Source organism: Alosa pseudoharengus, unplaced genomic scaffold (assembly GCF_046254945.1).
Source record: "Alosa pseudoharengus isolate Yale_2024_CS ecotype anadromous, Long Island Sound unplaced genomic scaffold, YU_APseudo_1.1 YU_APseudo_1.1_scf_7, whole genome shotgun sequence".
NCBI lineage: Eukaryota > Metazoa > Chordata > Actinopteri > Clupeiformes > Clupeidae > Alosa > Alosa pseudoharengus.
In genome coordinates this window covers 25,741,088-25,766,087 of record NW_027468859.1, presented here as the reverse complement: position 1 = coordinate 25,766,087, position 25,000 = coordinate 25,741,088, and the positions used below count along the sequence as shown (strand labels likewise).

The 25,000-nt window shown below is 42.8% G+C and overlaps 1 protein-coding gene across 1 annotated transcript in view; it reads right to left on the bottom strand.

Moving 5' to 3' along the window:
• Nucleotides 1–25,000, bottom strand: part of nbas (NBAS subunit of NRZ tethering complex) — a 233,879-nt gene that overhangs the window by 49,408 nt on the left and 159,471 nt on the right. Inside the window, exons 47-48 of the mRNA XM_076271806.1 lie at nucleotides 24,739–24,828; nucleotides 24,251–24,446 (exon numbers count right to left, since the gene is read on the bottom strand). Coding sequence (XP_076127921.1) covers nucleotides 24,251–24,446; nucleotides 24,739–24,828 — 286 coding nt within the window. The remainder of the gene's footprint in view (nucleotides 1–24,250; nucleotides 24,447–24,738; nucleotides 24,829–25,000) is intronic.

Genomic DNA, 25,000 nt, shown 5'->3' with positions numbered 1-25,000 from the left:
CCCATGCTGACGGCGTGCTCCCAGAGTCACGCAGTGTAAAAACAGCCCTCTCTGATGCCCCGAGCTGAACCTCAGATGACAAATAAATAAACAAATAAATAAACAATACACAGACAAATAAACACATAAATAAACGATACATAGACACAAATAAACAAATAAATAAACAATACATAGAGAAATAAACACACAAACTACTGGAGCACACCTGGTGACTCTGGATTGCTAACATATTAGGGGCATGACTTACATTTATTGTGTGATGGAGAGAGAGAGAGAGAGAGAGAGAGAGAGAGAGAGAGAGAGAGAGAGAGAGAGAGAGAGAGAGAGAGAGAGAGAGAAAATAAAAATAGAACATGTCACAAATTATAGTTACCTTGGATTAAAAATAAATTCTAACGGAAACTTCAGTTTAGCCGTGAGCGAGTTGAAAGAAAAAGCACGAAGGGCTTTCTATGCCATAAAAAAATCTATTAAAATCGAAATACCAATCAGAATTCGGCTCAAACTAATCGGTTATTCAGCCCATTGCTCTATATGGCAGTGAAGTGTGGGGTCCCCTAACAAATCCCGATTTTGAAAAATGGGACAAAAACCCAATTGAAACCCTGCATGCAGAATTCTGCAGGAACATTCTAAGAATTCAGAAACAAACCAACTAATGCATGCAGGGCAGAACTCGGCCAGTTCCCCCTTCTTCTAAAAATCGAAAAGAGAGCCATTACATTCTGGCAACATTTAAAAACAAGCGACCCCACATCCTATCACTTGAAATGGTCCATAGGCTCCAGCAAGAAACAACTAACCAAACTAACATCACTAATCAGCCTCAGGGCACTGGCCCCCCTATTATCAACACCCAAAAAGAAAACACCCAGACAGAAAAATATCTCGCATACTGGACGAAAACAACAGAAAAACTAAATAAACTACAGTTTATTTATTTGACTCTTAACAGAGAATACCAATTAGCAAAATACTTGACAATTGTAAGACACCAACTTGAGAGAAAAAAAAATGTCTAGATACAGGCTTAGCAAGCACAGCCTGGCAATAGAAACAGGCAGACGCAGGCAGACCTGTGACAAAAAAGAAATTGAGTCAGAATTACACTTCCTCACTAGCTGCCCAAACTACAAAGAAATACGCTCCAACTTCTATCCAAAATTTCAATCTATATATCCAAAATTCTTTAAGATCGAAGATCACAAGAAAATTAGATATTTATTAGAAGAGGAAGATTGTGCACTACATACACAACTGTGACAGAAAGAGGAGTGACCACTGAGCAACGCGCCCACACACACACACACACACACACACAGTGTATTGATGAAGCGTAAATGTTTGTAATGTTAGTACTGTATGTTTGTTTGTTTACTTTTTTGTAATTATTATTATTCCTGTGAACGCTTTGGCAATGCATCATATGATTTGTCGTGCCAATAAAGCATATTTGAATTGAAATTGAATTGAATTGAGAGATATTATGCCAAAGACATATGAGAGAGAAGGAGAGAGGGAGGAGAGCGTGTAGGAAAGGAGCCAGAGGAAGAGGGAGTGGAATGAAGTGAGAGGGAGAAGGAGGGAGGGAGAGAGGAGGAGAAAAAAGAGTGTGTAAGAGAGAGGGAGAGAAAGAGAGAGAGATGTCATGTCTGGTGTCTAAGCTCAGACAGAGATCATTAATATTCATAGCACTGATTCCTCACTGCACCACATCCCCAGTATGTGTGTGTGTGTGTGTGTGTGTGTGTGTGTGCGCACATATGTGTGTGTGTATGTACGTGCACGTGTGTGTGTGTGTGTGTGTGTGTGTGTGTGTGTGTGTGTGTGTGTGTGTGTGTGTGTGTGTGTGTGTGTGTATGCATGCACTTTTCATAAATCAGTGCATGTACGTTTGCGGACATTAGTGTATGAGGGTGTGTTGATGTCATGTTGTCGTCTGACTTTGTGTAGGTGAGGAACAACTTTTCCTCTTACTGTCTGTCACATAGACGACTACATACATGGCCATGAAAATACACACACACACACACACAAACACTCACACACACTCATACTCTCTCACACACTCTCACACACACACACACACACACACACACACACACACACACACACACACACACACACACACACACACACAACCTCACACACACACACACTCACACAGCTTCCACTTGAGATTTCCCACATTGACATTACAGTGAATAATCTGCAGTGTATACAGTAGTGTAGGCATGTGGCAGAAATGCTCTGCTCTCTCTCTCTCTCTCTCTGTGTGTGTGTGTGTGTGTGTTGTACAGGTACATACTGTGTGTGTAAACAAATAAATCTGAATCCTTCATGACAGGCGTGTGTGTTTGAGTGTGTTAAGAGGCCACAAGGGTATTCCCCAGCAGTAAGCCAGTACACTGGCTTGCTTAACACACACACACACACACGACAGTCAAAGCGGAAATCAATATTTTAATATTAAAGACATTTGTGTCGAGACCAGTCACTTCCTCATCTCTGATTAATTATGCATGAGGGTAGGCGGGGGAGAGAGTGTCTGCTGAATATTCATGAGGGTGTGGGGGTGTGTCAGAGGAGGTTGGCAAGGAAAGAGAGAGAAAGAGGAAGAAAATGAGAGAAAGCGAAAAGATTATAGAACAGTGAAAAGTGTAAATGAATGTGTGCTTTCATACTGCTGTGTGTGTGTGCGTGTGTGTGTGTGTGCGTGTGTGTGAGAGAGAGAGAGAGAGAGAGAGAGAGAGAGAGAGAGAGAGAGAGAGAGAGAGAGAGAGAGATAGTGAGCGTAGGTGAAAGAGCAGGAGGAACAGACCCAGGAGGTTGTAGGATAAGTGTGTGTGTGTGTGTGTGTGTGTGAGATAAGTGGGATGAATCATAAAGGAGGAAGATAGATGGAGACCAGAGGCAGCTGCTCTAACACTACCAGGGAAGCTCTGTCACCTTGAAAATGTCACTAAATAAAGAGAGAAATAGTAAATAAGTAAATAAAATAAAAACAAATTGTGCTTACACAAGACTGTTGTTCTATATAAATATGGTTGGGTAAAGTGCTCAACTCGGCTAAATCGCTTGTGGAGGAACTGTTTTTGATCGACAGCGTTTACATCACGATCAGAGTTTCAAGTTCAGCCCATGCTATGCAGAGTATTAGCAGGTGAAGTCAGAGGCACACGGACGCTCAATTTCTCAATACAGTCAGTTTCTGACTGAATATTCGTAAATACAAAGTTATGGAGTGTGTGACTTGCTTTTGGTGGGGGCTGAGTGAGTGACAGAGTGGGTGGAGAAAAGTCAGGAGAAGGGAGGAAGTACAGTGGGTATCAGTTAAGTTTGGACGGGTACCTGCATGAATCACGCACCCCATTTTCTCGGCAGAAATGGCACAAACTGCAGTTGACCCAAACAACCACCAGGTGGCTCTTGGGAGTTCTGCCACTACTATTTTTGATGCAACTTGACTTACTGCTTCCATGACGCATCCAGTTTCCAAGTCAGTAGAACAATAGGAGACAGTTGAGCCATCACCAAACATATATGATAATAGGTTACACTTTACTTGACAGTATTGACATAAGAGTGACATGACACTGTCATAATTGTGTCATAAACAAGTCATAAACGTTTATGACATGACGCTTCTGTCATTAAGGGTCATTTGGTTTTTGTCATAACAAGTTAGGGTTAGGGTTCATGTGTCATGACAGTGTCATGTCACTCTTATGTCAATACTGTCAAGTAAATATCTTATCTGGGGCGTCACCAGCCGATTTTGCCGGGGCTTCAGCCCTGAATATGTTTTGCAAAGTTGACGAACAAATGAATGAACATTACAAATGAAACCATTATTCGGATCATGCATTGGAACTGTGAGAAGAGATGGACCTATTTATCATATATAAAAGCAGGACAAGGATTTCCTCTCACTCTCCTTCATGCAGCAGATCTAACTTGAACGTTACCTTAGGCTACCATAATTTGAAACGTAGGCTGCTTAGAGCGCGCGCACGCACGAGAGAGACAGAGAGTCAGTCTGTTTATGGGGTAGGCCAACTTGGAGTGAACTTACACACGGGAGATTCTTTCTCTAGTCGTAGCTGAGCAGAGTTGGGTGTAATGTGTCATTAATCATGTTACAGTTCCTACAGTGTGCGAGCAAAGATATTCAGAATTCTGGGAGGGCGACAAAAATATTGGCAAAAAAATTGAATTCATCGAAGTAGGCTGTTTGTTACCCTACTACTGAGTGGGAAACAGTGCACAACTAACTAGCTAATGACTAGTCTGATGTCAATCACACCACGAATTGATTCCAAAAAAATATGTTAGGCTATAGGCTATACTGCCACTGTTTTTAGTGTGAAGAGCATCTAGTAGGCCTATAATTAATTACAGAAGGAACGCACGTGAATGTAGCACGAAAAAATGTTTAAACAGCTGGACAAATGATTTAGCTAATTGATTATAGCCTGTACACCAGCAATTGTTGAACATTTACCTGTACAAGGACATTGACAGTAGCCCAGCCTAACAAGCAGATGTTGCAAAAGACGCAATTAATCAGAAATAAATAATGTAATCTGCATTGTCCATTATTAACTACTACCCACTGTAAGTGTGTGTGTGTGTGTGTGTGGGCGTGTGTGTGTGTGTGTGTGTGTGTGTGTGTGTGTGTGTGTGTGTGTGTGTGTGTGTGTGAGTGTGGGCGTGTGTGTGTGTGACAGTGAGAGTAAGGGAGGAAATCAAACAGAAGAGAACATTAAAGACCAGGACTAGGACATCACTCCATTAGACACGGCTGGTGACCAGAGGATGCACATTAACACACACACGCGGGACATCTCTTATATTACACCTGTCTGCTCTAACAATGCCCTCTGTTTGTTTGAGAAACCTGGCCCAGCAGGAGTTTAGAAATGAGCTCAGAAATTAGAATGTTCCAGCCAGAGTTAAAGACCACAACTTCCCAAACACACTGGGACACACACACACACACACACACACACACACACACACACACACACACACACACACACACACACACACACACACACACACACACACACACACACACACACACACACACGGTCTAGACACATAAACTAAAGATAAACAGACACATAAACCACAAAGTGTTTTTCTTGCCACTGTTTTAAATTCACACTCCAAAACATTTACACACACACACATTTATGATGCACAATATCAAGCTGAGAGAAGAAATTGGAAAAGCTGTGAAAAGAGCCTGAAAATAAGTGATGTCTGTTACCACGACACTGAGTCTGTCTCTTATTGGTCAACAGCCTGACCACCTGAGTTAAACGTGTCTGCTACCTGACCACACTGTGCGTCCACAACCTCTCATCCTCCTCTTCAAATCTACATGTGCAGAATGTTCAGCAGTACAGAGAGAGAGAGATGACGAGAAGGAGAGAGAAAGGGAGGGAAAGAGAAAGAGAGAGAGAGAGATAGACGTGGAGGGAGGGAGGGAGGGAGGCGGCCTTAGACGACCTTCAGAAAGGAATTGTAAATTTGAAAAAAAATGTTTTGCGTCTTCTCTCTGTGGTAGTAGTGTGCTGTAGTGTGTGAAGTGTGTGTGTGTGAAGTGTGTGTGGATGCCACAGGCAGTTAAAATGTCTGCTGCCTCCTGCGAGCTGTTCAGTGTGTGCAAGAACACACACACACACACACACGCACGCACACACACTGCGCCAGTAGGAAAGCCCCCTCGGCCTACTCTGCTACCTCTCTGACTTACAGCTGCTAGAATACCAATCACCTCCAGCTCATCAAATATTAAAAACCGACTATGGGTGTGGGTGTGTGTGTGTGTATGCGCGCGCGTGTGTGTGTGTATGCGCGTGTGTGTGCGTGTGTGTGTGTGTGCATATGCGCGTGTGTGTGTGTGCGCATGTGTGAGGGACTTTCTGTGTGCTAGAGCGTGGGCTACTTGTGGGTGGATTGTCTGTCTGACTTTACTGCCTCAAATGTGCATGTACTATATGTGTGCTTCTCTCGTATGAATATAAGCGTGTGTGGGTGTGTGTGTGCATGTGTGTGCGTGACAGCAGCAACTTAAATACGGTCTGTGATTCTCCCACCAGACTGAGCAGACAGGCAGAGGAGGAGAATTTCAAGTAAGTACCAATCACATAAAGCATGCATTAAGGAGGTTCTAACTGGTAGCCAATCAGAGAGACTGATGTACCTGTGTGGAGTTTCAGCCTACACAATCAATATCACAGTGAAAATGTGGTGTACAGTAGTTTGTATGTGTGTAAGTGTGTGTGTGTGTGTGTGTATGTATGTATTTTTGTATGAATAGGCTATGCACACACGCCCACACACACACACACACGCGAGTTGGGCTGTGATGCTAAGAAGCTAACATTTGAATATTTCCTATTAGTAGGCATTGCAGAAGTATGGAGTTGGGGGTGAATAATTGATGAGTAATTGATTAATAATTAGTGAATAATTAATAGCCATGTTAGGTGAACACCCTCTTTTTTCAATAGAGGACAACACACTATGGCTCAACATGCTGCAGAAATGTTGAAATATTGTCAAAAAAGCAGCCGTGCACAAGAACACACACAGAGACATGCGCACGCACGCGCGCACACACACACACACACACACACACACACACACACACACACACACACACACACACACACACACACACACACACACACTTTACTACCAGGCACCCAGCTTCCATTTTCACTGTGACTCAGCAACAAACTAAACAAACGGGATTGGGGAGAGCAGGAGAGAAGAACAGAGGAGCAGAGAAACAGAGAGAAAGATGAGTGGAGAGAGGGATGCATGGAGAGAAGAGGAGAGGAGAGGAGAAGAGAGATTGGAATGGGCAGAGGAGGCCAAACATCAGAGGATAACATGAGAGAATCAGTGAAAAGAGAGAATGAAGAAGGAGAGTGGAGATGAGTAGAGTGAGGGAGGGATAGAGGAGTGGAGTGAGGGATAGAGGAGAGATGAGAGAGGAGTGGAGGAGAGGAGAGGAGTGGAGTGAGGGATAGAGGAGAGATGAGTGGAGTGAGGGATAGAGGAGAGATGAGAGATGAGTGGAGTGAGGGATAGAGGAGAGATGAGTGGAGTGAGGGATAGAGGAGAGATGAGAGAGGAGTGGAGGAGAGGAGAGAGGGATAGAGGAGAGATGAGTGGAGTGAGGGATAGAGGAGAGATGAGTGGAGGGAGGGATAGAGAGATAAGTGGCGTGAGGGAGGGATAGAGGAGAGATGAGAGAGGAGTGGAGGAGAGGAGAGAGGAGTGAGGGATAGAGGAGAGATGAGTGGAGTGAGGGATAGAGGAGAGATGAGTGGAGGGAGGGATAGAGAGATAAGTGGCGTGAGGGAGGGATAGAGGAGAGATGAGAGAGGAGTGGAGGAGAGGAGAGAGGAGTGAGGGATAGAGGAGAGATGAGTGGAGTGAGGGATAGAGGAGAGATGAGTGGAGGGAGGGATAGAGAGATAAGTGGCGTGAGGGAGGGATAGAGGAGAGATGATAAGAAGATAGGTGAGAAGAGGAGAGGAAAAAGAGAAGAGAGGGGGAGCAATGGGGAGAATAAGAGACAAGGTTAGATTAAAATAGGAGGAGAGGAGGTGGCATGATGGATGGAGAGGGACGAAGGGAAGAGAGGATGAACGATAGAGAAAGGTGAGGAGAGGAGAAGAGAGGACAAGCGAAAATAATCACAAGAAGAGTGAGACATTTATAAATATTACAGGATTACATGAGCCTGACACAGTATGACTGGGGCTGTGTGTGTTTATCCTGTTTACAAAATTATGTGTGTGTATGTGTGTGTGTGTGACAAAGAGTGCCATAGCTGTGCACTAATAGAGTTGATATGACAAGTAGGGCTGCTTAAAAGCATTCTATTGCATTTCACATAGAAGCAAACAAACACACACACACACACACACACAGAGACAGTTATAGTTCATGTTCTTCTCCGAACATCAGAAGTGTCTGAGGTACACAGAAACCTCTTCAGCTTGATGTAAACAAACTAGTTCAGCTCAGCCTTAACCTGCACTTCTCTTAACTCTGGCTGACACTTAAAGGAATTATCCGGAGTAAAATGCACTTTAGATCGATTTCCGGATGATTGGGGGTACATACGTTGAGTTGACATCAAAATTATGTCATTCGGATGTGTTTTGAGAAAGTTCGATTGTACCGTTTTCAGTCACAACTCGTAGCCTGAAAGTGAGCGGGGCATTTCAATTGCGCCTCTACAAAACGCTATTTTTGTACCTCTTCTACAGTTCCAAACAACATAACACTTACGTGGTAGTGAGTAGAGGGTCCCTAAAGCCAAACCGAAGTGGTCGAATAGAGAGTCCAGAATGAATTTCATCAAGCCAGTACCTTTACGGAAATGTTGCCATCTTTGCCGCCACCTTGAGGGGAAAGTCCGTAGGTGTCTTATTGCTGAGTGTGTTGTAACACGCTCTGGAAATTCACAATTTCGTCACCGTTTTAAAAAAAAAAAAAAAAAACATAGTCCAGTATTTCTTTCGTTGTATGGACTGGACTATGTTTTTTTTTTTTTTAAAACGGCGATGAAATTGTGAATTTCCAGAGCGTGTTACACAGCAATAAGACTCCAACAGACTTTCCCCTCAAGGTGGCGGCAAAGATGGCAACATTTCCGGAAAGGTGAAATTCATTCTGGACTCTCTATTCGACCACATAAAGACATCGGGATACTTCGGTTTGGCTTTAGGGACCCTCTACTCACTACCACGTAAGTGTTATGTTGTTTGGAACTGTAGAAGAGGTATAAAAATAGCGTTTTGTAGCGGCACAATTGAAATGCCCCGCTCACTTCCAGGCTACGAGTTGTGACTGAAAACGGTACAATCGAACTTTCTCAAAACACATCCGAATGACATAATTTTGATGTCAACTCAACGTATGTACCCCCAATCATCCGGAAATCGATCTAAAGTGCATTTTACTCCGGATAATTCCTTTAAGGCTTCTACATACTCGACGCACCCGACCGAGTTTTGGCCGGGTAGCACACGGTAGCGCACCACTCTATTTTTTTCAGCTGAGCGCGACAAACCGGAAACCGGAAGATGGACTAGTTCGAGGGCAATCGAGAGTTGCAGTGATTTGTTACAGTCGTGAATTTTTAATAGTTTGCTGGATAAGTTAACAAAGTTACCAGCGAGAGTTGCAACACATGGAATTAAGAGGAAAGAATAAAAACTATTTATTTTCAAACAAAGGATATCTACTAAGGCCTGAACAAAATCTCTTTCCACTTCAGGAAATTACACAAACTCAGCCAGCTGCTAGCTAGCTAGCCAGCTAACTAAACTGTTTAAATTATTAAAATTTCCCTCGGGATGACTAAAGTATCTATCTATATACATACATACCTGTCAACACTCCCATTTTTCCCGGGTTTCTCCCGTATTTCAAGGTCATCTCCCAGCAGCCTCCCGTTTTGTTATTTCTCCCGGAAAACTCCCGTAATTTGCATGGCCATCAAACTTCATTTTAAAATCATTGATCCATTCAGGTTGCCAGGTTGTGTATGAAATACACCCTACACATACACGATCACTTAGTTTCAATTTCAACTGTTTTGTCATAGGCTAAAACCTGGCAACCCAAAACCCAAATAAGGAAGCGGGTGCCAACTGCGCAGCCTTGAGTCTCGTCTTAAGCAAGCGGGCTAGTTGAATGGCCTACTCCAGAACTAGCTGTTGTGAAATTGTTGGGAATTTAATTGATTAACACATCACATAAACTGTTATTGAGTGTTGTTGATACACTGAACTTGTTAGAAGTAGGCTGCAGGCAGGCAGCTGTTGGATACATACAGTAACTGGCATGCGTAAGGTAATGGTAAGGTAAAAGCAACAACCGAAATGCAGTGTTGAAACACGTGTATGAAACGTATTAAATATGCAAACACAGATCCGGTATAAACACTGTCCAATCCCCCCCCCCCCCCCCCGAAAAAAAATCTCCATATATATCCATCTGTCTATCTGTGCACACACCTTGGAAACTAGATGATAATGATGATGGTAGTTGTGAATAGCAGCAACCAAAATATGAAGTAACATCACAGAGGCTAGCTACTAATGTTTCTTACTGCAGCTTCTTTTACTGTGTACTGTAACATAGTTAGCGTTAGTCTTTTCACAACAGCGACACCTCTGTTCAGGAGAATATTGCAAATTAGTGTCGCGACCACAACACGCGAGTATAAATGGTTACGGCGCTCCCTTGACGTCACATTGTCGCGCTACCGGTCGGGAGTGGCGAGTACTGTATGTGGAACGCTTTAGAGCTACAACTTTCAGAGTTCTGTGTGTGTATGTGTGTGAGAGAGAGATCTGACAATGTGCATGTCACTTTCACTTTCTCTTTATTTCATACAGTGAATCATCTCTAACACAAGCAAGCAGACAAACACACACACACACACAGACACAAAACAAACACACAGACACAAAACAAACACACACACAGACACAAAACAAACACACACACAGACACAAAACAAACACACACACAGAGACAAAACAAACACACATACACAGACAAAATAAACACACACACACAGACAAAACAAACACACAGACACAGACAAAACAAACACACATACAGACACAAAACAAACACACATACAAACACAAAACAAACACACACACAGAGACAAAACAAACACACATACAGACACAAAACAAACACACACACAGAGACAAAACAAACACACATACAGACACAAAACAAACACACATACAAACACAAAACAAACACACAAAAAAACAACACACACAGACAAGATTACGGAAGAGACAATGGGACAGTCACAACACACACACACACGCAGGAATAAAAATATGCTTTTTCTTTTCCAAAAGATCATTTTTTATTCCTCTTTTTAGTCAACTTTGGCATGTGTATGTACAGGGTATGTAAACTTATGAGCACATACACAACTTGCACAGAGACTTGATCAGTCCACCAAACATGAACCGCATGCGGTCCCTCTTCAGTGGACATCCCATGTGCTTAATGAGTCACACGAGCTGCTGATCAGGAACATGTCAACACCCTCAAACTGCCAACGGCGGCACCCGCAGCTGAGCGGTGTCATTCCATCATGGCCATAATTGAATGTAAAAATGGAACCGCCAACAGACAATCAGGAAACACAAGTACACTTTGATTTGATATCAACCATACTGCAGAGAAATAAATATCCAGCACTTAACAATACTCAAGAGTCCTGCAGCAGCCAGAGTGCCGTTTAATACTCAAGACTCCTTCAGCAGCCAGAGTGCCGTTTAATACTCAAGACAAGAGTCCTGCAGCAGCCAGAGTGCTGTTTAATACTCAAGACAAGAGTCCTGCAGCAGCCAGAGTGCTGTTTAATACTCAAGACAAGAGTCCTGCAGCAGCCGGAGTGCTGTTTAATACTCAAGACAAGAGTCCTGCAGCAGCCAGAGTGCTGTTTAAACCCACGTGGCCTGTTTGCAGTGCACATGCCATGTTACGCTTCTTTAGGTGAAGGTGGAGTCATAATGACGCCTAAAATGGACACTAACATGTTAACACATATGTCCCACAACATGACATACACATCTGTCCCACAACATCACAGCTTTTGAATTCACCCGAGCTGTTGCTTTATTGTGCCAGTGTGTGCAGATGTAAACATTTGCTGTACATACACACATGCATATGGAAACTGTTTTGGCTTTTGGCAGCATCCCTATTTTACAAGTTAGTGATCAAAAATATCTGGATTACATTGAACTAAGGAAAGTTAGTGATATCACTGCAGTTCCCAATTTATCAAGTTATCAAGAGGAAAATAAATGTCTCTTACCTGACTAGGCAATTATATCACACCCAGAGACACAGACACACACAAACACACACACACACAGAGAGACACACACACCTGCACACATACACACTCCTGAGGTTATTTACTAGTGAAGTTCAAACATTCTTTTGAGGAAAATGCTGTCCCAGTGACATAGAGTCTGATGCCTGCATTGCATTGTGGGATGCCTTATCATGGGTTGCCAGATGTCTCCTGAAATTTGTGCCGGTTTAGAGATTTGAAACCTATGCTGACATATTGCTGACTCTAAGACTGGACTTCCGATTCAAATCAATTTTTCCTTACACTGTAAAAAGATATTACTTTGAGTAATTTGACTCTAAATCTTGAGGAGAGCAACATCACACTTAGACAGACTAACACACATCCACACACACTTACACTTTGGCAAGTGAACTACACACGCCACCCCCTGTGGATATCAAAGTGACCACGCATACAAAATTATTAACACTTATTTCCTGACTCAGACACACACTCACACTCACACACACACACACACACACACACACACACACACACACACACACACACACACACACACACACACTACCTCTCATACAAACAGAACTACACACATATACCCTCTCTTGATCACACAGACATTCTAGGTATAGCTATTGAACTAAATTGAATATAGGTACACATGCATACTGTCACTTCCTCTCAATCCAACAAACACACACAATTTTAAACAGGCATACACACAATCCTATACAGTATGCACAGACAAATATATGCATGCGCTCACTCATAAAAATCGCACATTCAACATACACATTAAGGACGCTATCTTAACGATCTGAAACACAAGTATCAAACGCAAAGCACAAGTAGCTTTGTGGGCAGATCTTGAGCGCTGTTGCTATTTTACCGGCGGGGTAAATGACTGTTGCGCCCGACGCAAATCTAAAATGGGGTGGTCTGAAGTAGCTACATTACTCATGGGTGTGGTTTGAGCGTAACGGTCAATAAACCAATCAGAGCATCATCTCACATTCCCTTTAAAAACAGGTGCGCTTGTTCCATAGCGGATTGCTATTATGATGGCAGACGATGCAGCTCTTCGGTCAGATAACTCTCCTCTCCCGTGCTGCTGCTGGGGCGTTTGATTTAAATGGCATCGGCATGCAGTTCAACATCATGTCTCCTTAAGTCCTCTAATATTTCCTAATTTATGTCATCAACATATCCATGATTTGTGGAAATGTGTACGCAAGCTTTATGCCTATTTTTTTGGACACCACAATGATTTCCCTCGTGTGGTAATATTTTTCCTTGTAATTATGTATGGTTTGCAGAAATTCACTTACTCGAGACTTCAAGGCCATTATCGATATAAAAAGTTTTTTGAAAACAACGAAAGGATGGAGGGAACAAAGCAACCCTTGAAGTTATTTCAGATAGGCAACAACAAGGTAGGCAAAATTTTGGTGCTTGTCAAAACGTTAGCGCAGCTGGAATAATGCTTAGGCTGATTTTAAAGTGCACACGATTTTTAAAACCATACACAACGGTAAATTGGAACAAAACTAAAGGTAACTTCAGCCTTTATAGGGCTGTATAAAGTTGTCCAAATTAATAGGTCGTACAGTAATTAGGCGTTCTTGTTGTAAAGATCTTGCATCTAGATGTTGTACTATATAGGCTACTTTTTAGGTGACAAATGCACAAACCAAACCGGGAAATGGACAATTATCAAGGCTTTGAATGTTTCTGTGTGTGCATGGAGATGTCTGAATTTGTGCCCCTGACTTTAGACCAGGATTTTCCTGGTCTGTGGCGGAATTGTTTTCTGAAACGACAAAATATCAACAGGGAACGTTTGCGCCGGAACAAGCCTCCTCTTAGTGTGCCTGTGGAGGGAAAATGCCAATATGAGCTCAATGCAAAATAGGAAAGACACAAACGGCAGTATACAAAGTCAATTGTGCTTGAGTGCACGATAGGGCCCTTAGAATGCTTGTGAGTCTAACATAATAAACTCGTTATGGAGAGAGGGTGTGTGTGTGTGTGCGTGTGTGTGCATGAGAGTGAGTGTGAGAGGATAAGAGGCACTGACAAAGAGAGAGAGAGGGAGAGAGAGAGAGAGGGAGAGAGAGAGAGAGAGGGAGAGAGAGAGAAGGAGAGGGAGACAAAGAGGGAAAGAAAAAAAAAGAAAGAAAGAAAGAAAGAAAGAAAGAAAGAGAGAGAGAGAGAGAGAGAGAGAGAGAGAGAGAGAGAGAGAGAGAGAGAGAGGAAGTGAGATGAGGAGAGAGAGCTGAATCACTCAGATCACTCAGTATGCCAGAGGATCTGATCTAAGCAGCTCTTGGTTGTGTGTTGTTGTTCTCGCTCCTCTCTCGGCCCTCTGGGTGTTTGACCTCGTCCAGCCTGAGCGAGCGTCTACAAAGTGAGCCGTCAGAACCCACATCAGCAGGAGTCCGATCTGTCACCCACACACACACACCCACACCCACACACACACAATCATGCATACGCAGAAATAAACAGATAGATAGACAGACACACACACACACACACACACACACACACACACACACAATCATGCATACGCAGAAATAAACAGATAGATAGACAGACACACACACACACACAATCATGCATACACAGAAATAGACAGACAGACACACACACACACACACAGAGAGAGAGTGAGAGAGGCTAACAAATGGCTCACCCCACCATCTGGAAGAGGGAGTGAAGCCAATTAGGCATGAACAAGCTGCAAAGCAGAAATGTCAACGACAAACACCAGCTATGCTCTCAATCAATGTAATCCACTGACACACACACACACTTCAAACACAAGGGCAAAGACATGAAGCAATCAGGTGAGTCTGAGCGGGTTGGAGCCACAGGTGACAGGAAGTTCATGTCAGTTAGGGCTGAACACTGGCTGACGTGTGTGTGTGTGTGTGTGTGTGTGTGTGTGTGTGTGTAACATGTAGCACCCTTGTGTGGTCGACAAGCAACACAATGAAAACTATAGTGACAAAAACACACACACACACATTTTGTACGTGTGTATGCATGTGTGGATAGATGGATGCTACTGAACTGTATGTGTAAAGCAGTCTGTGTGTGGGTGCATGAGTGTGTCTATATTTCTCTACACACATGCACGTATAGTGACGCTTTTTGCACCTTAAACATGGCCTGGTATATACAAAACTCTTAAAACATGACATCGTATGTACAAAACTGATCTTAAAACATGGCATGGTATGTACAAAACTGATCTTAAAACATGGCATGGTATGTACAAAACTCTTAAAGCATGACATTGTATGTACAAAACTGATCTTAAAACATGGCATGGTATGTACAAAACTAATCTTAAAACATGGCATGGTATGTACAAAACTGATCTTAAAACACGGCATGGTATGTACAAAACTGACCGCACGTGGATCAAAGTGCATATGGATGCATATATTACATATTAAATACATATTATGCATACTGATGCGTATGGGAGGGTGAGGGCAAAGTGGGAGTATCACGCAGGCACATGGGAGAAGTGTTAATAGCGATTCATTAGCAATTCATTAGGTATTCTGCCATATGTATGAAAACAGCGCACATCGGTTTTGCGGTGAAAAGCTTCTGCCTTTTAAAAGTAATCCAAACTGCGGTTATTTTGCGCCAATTACAGAAACTTTCAGAGACAACAGAATCAGCATCAGAGCACCAGATGTCAAAAGCAACCTTAACTTTTGCTTGCCTTTCTATTTGCTTGCCTTTCTACTGTCCTGTTTTCCCCTTCACGTCACCCACTTCCCTATTTGCTAGACTAGGGTATCAAGCCTGTCATAGTCTATGTGCAGTAAATAGCTAGAGCAAGCAGAACTACAAGACCACTCTGTATGTCGCTGCTTGTTGACATCTTATTATCATTTATGATCGCTAAACCTTTGATCCTTTTTAATGTCACCATCGTTTAACTCTATTGGAATGCGCCTGTGGTTGAATCCGCTGTGGGCACACAAATTGTGCTGTAGGGGCGGTGACCACTGCCGTAATGAAGTGACAGCTTAGTAAATTCCACGCAATATGGCAAGGCGCAGCATGCTTTCTGCGCATAGAAAAACTATGATTTGTTCTGTATTAGCGCTTTCTTGGTACACCCAGCCCTCAGTGAGAGAAGCTACTAATCAATAGCTAAACAGGACTTTTGATTAATGAAGTGATTAATAAACAGCCATCAGGACTGAGCGCCAGTAGATGAACAGAGAGGCATGGAGGGGAGAGGAAGATGAGGAGGAAGATGAGGAGGACATGATCGTTACTTGTACATCATTAGGAATGCAGTACTTTGATTAATTCAGTGATTAATTAAGTTGCGTTGGCACAGGGAGGCCAGAGAACCACAGGAAGAGGAGGAGGAAGAGGAGGAGGAGAATGAGGAGAAGGAGGAGGAAGATGATGAGAAAGAGGAGGAATAGGAGGAGGAATATGAGGAGGAGGAAGAGGGGGAGGAGGAGGAAGAGGGGGAGGAGGAAGAAGAGGAGGAGGAAGAGGATGAGAAAGAGGAGGAGGAGGAGGAGAGGAGCATCACATGAGAGAGGATGAATAGATGCCAGTAGGATAGTGAGGAAGAGGAGCATCACATGTCAGAGAGTAATTAGATGCCCGTTGGACACCTCAGGGAAAAGCACCACCTTTAGGTTTTTGGAAGGACTACAACTGATTACAGAGTGTGATTACTGTGCATTTCTTTTTTTTTTTTTTTTTTATATTTTTTTGGGCTTTTTATGCCTTTAATTGGATAGGACAGTGGAGATTGACAGGAAGTGAGTGGGAGAGTCAGGGTGGGATCCGGAAAGGACCACGGGGCGGGAATCGAACCCGGGTCGCCGGCGTACGGTGCAGGTGCCCCAGCCAGTTGCGCCACGGCTGGGGCCTTACTGTGCATTTCTAATAAATAATATAGAAGGAACCAAATCAGTGATCTAATGCAGTTGATGACACTACAGTTGATGACACTACTGGTGATGACACTACTGGTGATGACACTACTGGTGATGACACTACTGGTGAGGAGACTACTGGTGATGACACTACAGGTGAGGAGACTACTGGTGAAGAGACTACTGGTGATGACTCTACTGATGATGACACTACTGATGATGTCACTACTGGTGGTTCTAATGCAGGTGATGACACTGCTGATGACTTTGAAGCTCATCTGCAGTGAATGCCCTCTTTCAGACGGGTTCCATTTTTTGGGTTCCATTTTGTGGGTTCCATTTGAAAGGAATTGCTGAGATGCATGTTGAGCTGTAGTGAGTTTGCAAAGGCAGTGGTCCCTCAGATATGCACACACACACGCACGTACGCACACAATTGCACTGGTATGAGAAACACACCCGGACACACATCACACATTTTCCACTGTCAGACTGTCTGAGTTTTGATCCCCAAAGGGAAAGAGATCTCTACTCAGAATGCAAGACACACACACACACACACACAGACCCAGTAGAGCTGGCTCTTCCTAAATGACACACACTCTTAACATCTCTCTCCATCCATCTATCCATCCGTTTACACTCCAGGGACCAGCTGTCTGGGTTATGTCTTCATCTAAGTGGCCCATGGTTAATATTTAAACACACACACACATACACACGTACACGGACGGACACACACACACACACACACGTACACGGACACACACACACAGAGACACCCATTTTCACAGCCCACACACACCCACCTACCCCCCCCCCCCCCCCCACACACACACTCACAGACACACTCTCTCTCTCTCTCTCTCTCTCCATCTTCAAAACACATTTTTTTATTCCATTCAGAGTCTATTCCCCTCCGACATACATTTACTATATATAAAAGAGAGTGAGAGAGAGAGAGAGAGAGAGAGAGAGAGAGAGAGAGAGAGACAGTGAGCGAGAAAGAGAAAGAGAGATAGAGTGAGAGAAAGCGTGTGAGAGAGAGTGTGAGAAAGAGAGTGAAGAAGGGAGAGCAGGAGGGTGAGGGAGGGAGAGAAAGAGAGAAAGAAGCAGAATAATAAATAAATAATAAATGGATACATGAGGTATAGAAGAGCAAAAGCAATGGAATAAGAACACACACAACAACAGAAACAAAGAAGGAAAGAAAATACAAGACATAAATAAAATAAAACAATATAAAAAACACTAAAATACAGCAAGAAAGAAACACGTACAGAAACACAGACAGAAAAAAAGACAGAAATACAAACAGAGAGAGAGAGAGAGAGAGAGAGAGAGAGAAAGAAAGAAAGAAAGAAAGAAAGAAAGAAAGAAAGAAAGAAAGAGAGAGAGAGAGAGAGAGAGAGAGAGAGAGAGAGAGAGAGAGAGAGAGAGAGAGAGAGAGTCCTCCAGGAACAGGGCTTCTCGCTCCAGTTGCAGCACAAAGAGGCAGCACAGATACCAACGTAGAACATGAAAAGGCCAGACAACCAAACAAACACGCAATTCCTTCGAGGGCACACACACACACACACAGAGAAACACACACACGCTCAAACAGTGGAATATACTCATGCAGAAGCACAAACACACACACACACACGCCTGCACACACATGCAGCTCCCTGGTGCTTCATAGAGTACCACAGAGCAGAAAGATAATATACAATGCTAATCCAAACACAAAATGTGACACACACACACACACACACACACACACACACACACACACACACACACACACACACACACACACACACACACACACACACACACACACACACACACACACACACACATCAAAGTGGACCATACCAAACAGACACATCCTTTGAGCAAGATAATCTATATATGAAAAGGGTGTCTGTCAGTAAAGATTCATAGGGAAGGATTTCAGCTGGTGTATGTATGTGAACATGTGTGTGTCCATGTGTGCGTATGTCTGTGTCACTATGTGTGTGTGTGTGTGTGTGTCTGTGTGTATGTGTGTGAACATTTGTGTGTCCATGTCTGTGTCACTATGTGTGTGTGTCTGTGTGTGTGAACATGTGTGTGTCCATGTGTGCGTATGTCTGTTTCACTATATGTGTGTGTCTGTGTGTGTGAACATATGGACAGAGAAGCGCTAACTATGTTGTGTCTAACCTACATACGGACAGAGGAGCACTAACTAGGTGGGCAGCCGTGGCCTACTGGTTAGCGCTTCGGACTTGTAACCGGGTTGCCGGTTCGAACCCCGACCAGCAGCCACGGCTGAAGTGCCCTTGAGCAAGGCACCTAACCCCTCACTGCTCCCCGAGCTCCGCTTAAGCAGGCAGCTCACTGCGTCGGGACAGAGAATGTCTAATAAGGGGAGAACTCCCACTCTCGGAAAACTTACGGTTTCTGAACTGGTTGCAGTTCCTTCTGTGGTTCCACATGATGGCGCTCGTCCACGAGTGCAGAATGCATGGAGGTCTATGGAGCTGTACCCCTCAAAATCCACTTTTCTCGGGATATAATTTTTTTTGAAGTAATTTGAGTATTGTATTCGAAAGGGGAGGGAAAGAAAATACACTTGGTTGAGTATTATATTTTTTAAAGTCACTTAATTGTTCTAAAAAGCCTTTCAAATGTGTCAATGACGTCATTCATTAGCACAATGCTAGCGTGTTATGTGCAACAACGACCCAACCTGTAAGAAATCAAAAGGACATAAGTACTCGTTCATTCAACTTTTGACCTATAACCCATGTTGAAGTTATACAAACTACAATCAAATCTGAGATTTGTCAACGACAATCAGGTGAAAGAGACAAATTTAGCCGTCTAGCTCCATTGACTCCCATTCATTCTGCACTCATGGCGATCACCCCCAGTGGAACTCTGGTGGAACTGCATCCAAAATTCGGTACAATGGGACTTAATACAGAGTGGCAAGGCTCTCCGTAGACGGGCTCTGGTCGGGATTAGTGTGTGCTTCACCCCGCGGTGTGTTCACTGTGTGCTGAGTGTGTTTCACTAATTCACGGATTGGGATAAATGCAGAGACCAAATTTCCCTCACGGGATCAAAAGAGTACATATACTTATACTTATACTAGGTTGTGTCTAACCTCCATATGGACACAGAAGCGCTAACTAGGCTGTGTCTAGGTCTGTACCTGTGAGTGTTAAAGTTGTATTCACCTCTGGACACATTTGGATCACTTTTGTTACAAATAAATAATGTATCTGTGAGACAATGGGCTGTATTTTGGGCTGCAGCGCATGGCGTAAAGCTCGTTATTCACCCGCGCAAAAGCTTAATTCGGTATTTTGCACGTTTATTTTTTAAACATTGCGACCAGGGGTGTGGCAATTAACAACCTAGGGAGGGGCCTGGTGCGTTGTCTAAAAATCGCTATCATACACCACCTAAACCTGGTCAGAAGTCAATGGCGAGTTGTTCATATGCTATTTTAACTCTTTCCCCTATAAAGACGTCATGACTACCCCCCACAAATCCTTTATGACGAGTTTTGACGAGTCTGTCTTATCAATAAAGACGTGTTTTGACGATGACTAGAGCAAGTACCGTGTTTGCCTTTGTAACAAATAATCTGATCGGAAGAGCCGAAACCTAGCAACACAAGGCTAACCAATAGGAGTGAGAGATACATATTCGCGGGGTTTTCCGAAGTTTGACGATCTAAGTTCTAGCTTCTGAGGGGAAAAAAGACGAGCGCGTCAGCTGTCAGAGTGACCTGCGAATGTTGACATTTTGACGATGGCGGCGCGAGTGTTCAGGAATCCGGAAGATGCAGCCTTTTATATTGAGAATTTTCTTGATAACGAGTCTGATGGGTCTGACAGCGAAAGTGATGGCCACGAAAATGTCACTGACGAGATGAGAGAAACGGGAGATGTAGTCTGGAGTCGTGTTATAAGGGACCAAACAATCAATCAATTTACTATGGATTCGGGACCGAAGTTGCCAAGGACATTCAATGTAGGAAACGCTACACCCTTGGATTACTTTTTTCTTTTGATGAGGCTATGAAAGGGTTCAAAGACAACAGAGCTTGTAATGTACATGCCTAACAAACCAGAAAAGTTTGAAATCAAGTTCTGGGCCCGGTGTGACGGCAACACATCTTACATTTCAGACTTCAAGCTTTATTCAGGGAAACGGGACCAGACACCTCTTCAACGGATCCATGGTTTGGGATACAGGGTCGTGCATGATATGACCAGGGATTTGACTGGCCACAATCACTGCGTTTATTTCGACCGCTTTTTCACAAACATTCCCGTCTTGCAGAGTCTGCTAGCAGATAACATTTATGCCTGTGGAACGCTAATGTCCAATAGAAAAGGTGCCCCCACAGAAATAAAGCAAAAAAGAAGCCTGAAAAAGCTTCTACTGAAACAAAGTGACAGTATTTTTTTCCAGAAGGCCGGCATCACTGTCACAGCATGGAATGACAACAATGTGGTTGTCGTAGCTCACACCTGTCTCCCACATCCTGGTCAGATGGTGACCTGTCATCGGCAGGTTGAGACGGAAAAGCTAGTCGTGCCACAACCACAAGCTATCACTCGATACAATCAGCACATGATTGGCGTGGATGTGCACGATCAGCTAAGAAAAAAATACGCTGCCTCTCGTCCCAGTAAGAAGTACTGGAAGTATATCTTATGGTTTGTGGTGGACGTCTGCCGAGTGAATGCGTGGATTTTGTACAGGATGGCCTCTACAAGACGAGTGGGGAGGAAGACGCGATACACCCAGAAAGATTTCATCTTGGAGCTTGGTAAGGGTTTGATCAATGGCTTCACCAGTAGGAAGCGATCTACCATCAGAGAAAGGGGTGTTGAAATTGATCCAAAAAGGCACAAGACGACTCACACCTTCGAGCGACTTCCCGGCAAGCACCGTAGGTGTAAAAATTGTTCAGGGACAGTTTCCTCCAGGTGCACCAACCTGAGGAATGAACTAAAGGTGTTGTTCATCTGATATGTATGTATATATTATGTATGTATCTATATAATATCTGTTTATATTATTGTTATGCCTAATTAGTTGGTAAACTTGTTGTACATCTGATATCTTTATCTATTAATATTATATCTGTTTTTATATTATTGTTACGCCTAATGAGGTGGTAAAGGTGTTCATCTGATATTTTTATCTATTTATATTATATCTGTTTATATATTATTGCCACACCTAATGAGGTGGTAAAGGTGTTGTTCATGTGATATATACTTAGCTTTATATATTTATATTATATCTGTTTTTATATTATTGCCACACCTAATGACCTAATGTGGTAAAGGTGTTGTTCATAATATATTTATCTTAATCTATTGATATTATATCTGTTTTTATATTATTGCCACACCTAATCAGGTGGTAAATGTGTTGTTCATGATACATATTTATCTTTATCTATTTATGATATCTGTTTATCATATTATCTGATTTTGTTTCAGTAAAAACAGATATTAATTGAAACAACCAAACACTGTCAAATCTGGTTTTATTTCATATAAGATTGATAACTGAAAGACTGAAACTACAACACAAAACAGGTCAAATAGGCTTGAAACTGTTTTGTACCACATTTATTACTTACCACTTGGGGAATCTTGACTACAACAGACTACAAGATTGGTAAAACAGGTGTGAAATAGTTCATTGCCATATTTCCCATTACTTACCTGATCATGAGAAGACCATAGCTGCAATTTCCATGTGTACAGGTACAGGGTCTCAATACCATACTTACCATTACATACTTACATAATTATTTTCAGATAGTCCATAAGTCCATAGTCCATAGTTTCCAAAGATATATAACATGACTGGGTTTTTCTAAGGTCCATGGAGTGTAACATCAAGTTTATCACCTGGCGAGTTTAGAATGCCCCCCCCCCCCCAATTAATTACAAGTTAAAATAGACTAAAACTGTTCTATACCATACCTGGTGATATTTTCATTGTCTCAATAACTTGGCCAACATATTGGAATATTTTTATGTGTGTACAAAGTTCATAACATGTATATATTAAATGGAGATTATGTTTCATTTAAAAAAAATAAACACTAGTTTAGAGAATTTTAAATGTTCCAATGGTGAGAACTTGCCTATATAGTATTTAAAACAAATGGACATTGTCATAATAGATAGCTCAGAACCTCAGGTTTCTAAAAATATATAACATGACTATGTTTCAGGTAAGTTGATGGTGTGTATCATTCATTTGTAATCACCTGGCGAGTTTTAATTGTTTTATTCAATAATACTCCATGGGAAGCCTTGGAATGTTCTAAAAGGGTAGTTCTATAAGGCATTCCATGGGGAAAAGAGTTAAGAGCGCATATCAACAGTCATAATGGCAGGTGCATGCACCATCCTTCTATCATTCATGAACGCACACCAGCGCACGTCCATGCAAAGCATTACAAATTGCACGATTACAATGGAATTAGAATAATTAACATAATTAGAATAAAGATATTACAAAATACTGTACATCTCATGATGAGTAGTTATTCACCATCATTTGCAAATTGGTAATGATGGTTAAAAGTGATTAGGGGAGAGGCGAGAGACACGTATGGAGCACAGCTGAAGACGCACTTTCACGAGATATAAGCAACTCCTCTGCAGGATAAATGTTGTTTTATTCAGTCATTTGAGCAATATTAGGGTAAGTGTTGCTTTTTCCAGCCTATGTTTTCGGTGGTAACCCATTGTCAGTCAATAGTGAAAGTAACTGCATATAACTGTCTTGTCGTTGACTGACTCCTTGGTGAAGTTAGTTTCACTTTGCCAATGAGTTCAAATAATAGACGAGTGCAAATGCGTGAAGGCTATGCTAGGTTTTAGTAAAGCATGGTTTAAGAATGACTATTCCATACGGTCTCGCAAGCAGCCCCCTTCAAATGCGCCATTGAATGCCAAAATACTGATGCATTTATTTGACATATCGCGCGTTGCGCCGTTAAAGGGAATGACAGATGTCATTCTCATTGGTTTAAATGATGTTACGCCCCAAACACACCCATTTGACTGATTAAGAAATCTAGGAACACCTTGTTGCGCCATGCGCTCCACGCTTGATAACGAAACCCCTCCCAATGTGAACTGGACATCCTACTAAATTTGAATAGACTTTTGACGAGTGATGATGCGCTTTAGAATGTAGAATGTAGGGCCCATTGTGTTTGTACGTGTATGAATGAGGGCGACAAAGAGAAAACGTGTGTGTGTGTGTGTGTGTGTGTGTGTATCTGTGACAGTGTGTATGTGTATGAATGAGGGAGACAAAGAGAAAATGTGTGAGTGTGTCATTATGAGTGTGTGTGTGTGCGTGTGCGTGTGCAATCATGGGTGTCTGTTACCTCTCTGTCTGGCCAGCCGGCCTTGAGCACAGCTTGGCTCCTGAAGAACACCAGCAACCGGATGTCCTCTTCGCTCAGACTGAAGGAATGTTCCAGAACCTTCAGAACCTCGATCCGTGGACGCACTGGGCGGCTGTCATCCCCACAGAATGGCCGTAACCATGCCAACACATCGTCCGAACTCACCAAGCCTCCACTGAGGCAGCCAGAGAGAAGAAAGGAGAGAGAGAGAGAGAGAGAGAGAGAGAGAGAAAGAGAGAAAGAAAGAAAGAAAGAAAGAAAGAGAGAGAGAGGGGAAGAAGAGGAGTGAGTGAGATGTGTGTGATCTCTGATTAGAAGGCTTGGCCTCAGTGTCTGAGTTCTCACTTGAATGACAAGTATTTATCTTCTATTCACAAGGGCGCTTCAAGACAAAGACAGATGAATCGAGAAGACTGTGTGTGTGTGTTTGTGTGTATATGTGTTTGTGTGTGTGTGAATATACTTACCCATTCTCAACATGGACGTGTACAGCGGCGACAATGCCTTCTAGAACCTTCAGTGGGTCTGGATAGTCTTTAAGTACCTCTTCATCTCCACTGTACAAGGAATAAGGACACGGACACACACACACACACACACACACACACACACACACGTTACAGTCTGTCTCAAGGATACACTTGAGGCTTGTAAATAGGCTTATCGCAGAACACACAAATCTGTATTACAGTGTGTGTGTGTGAGTGTGTGAGACATGCAAAGGATTGG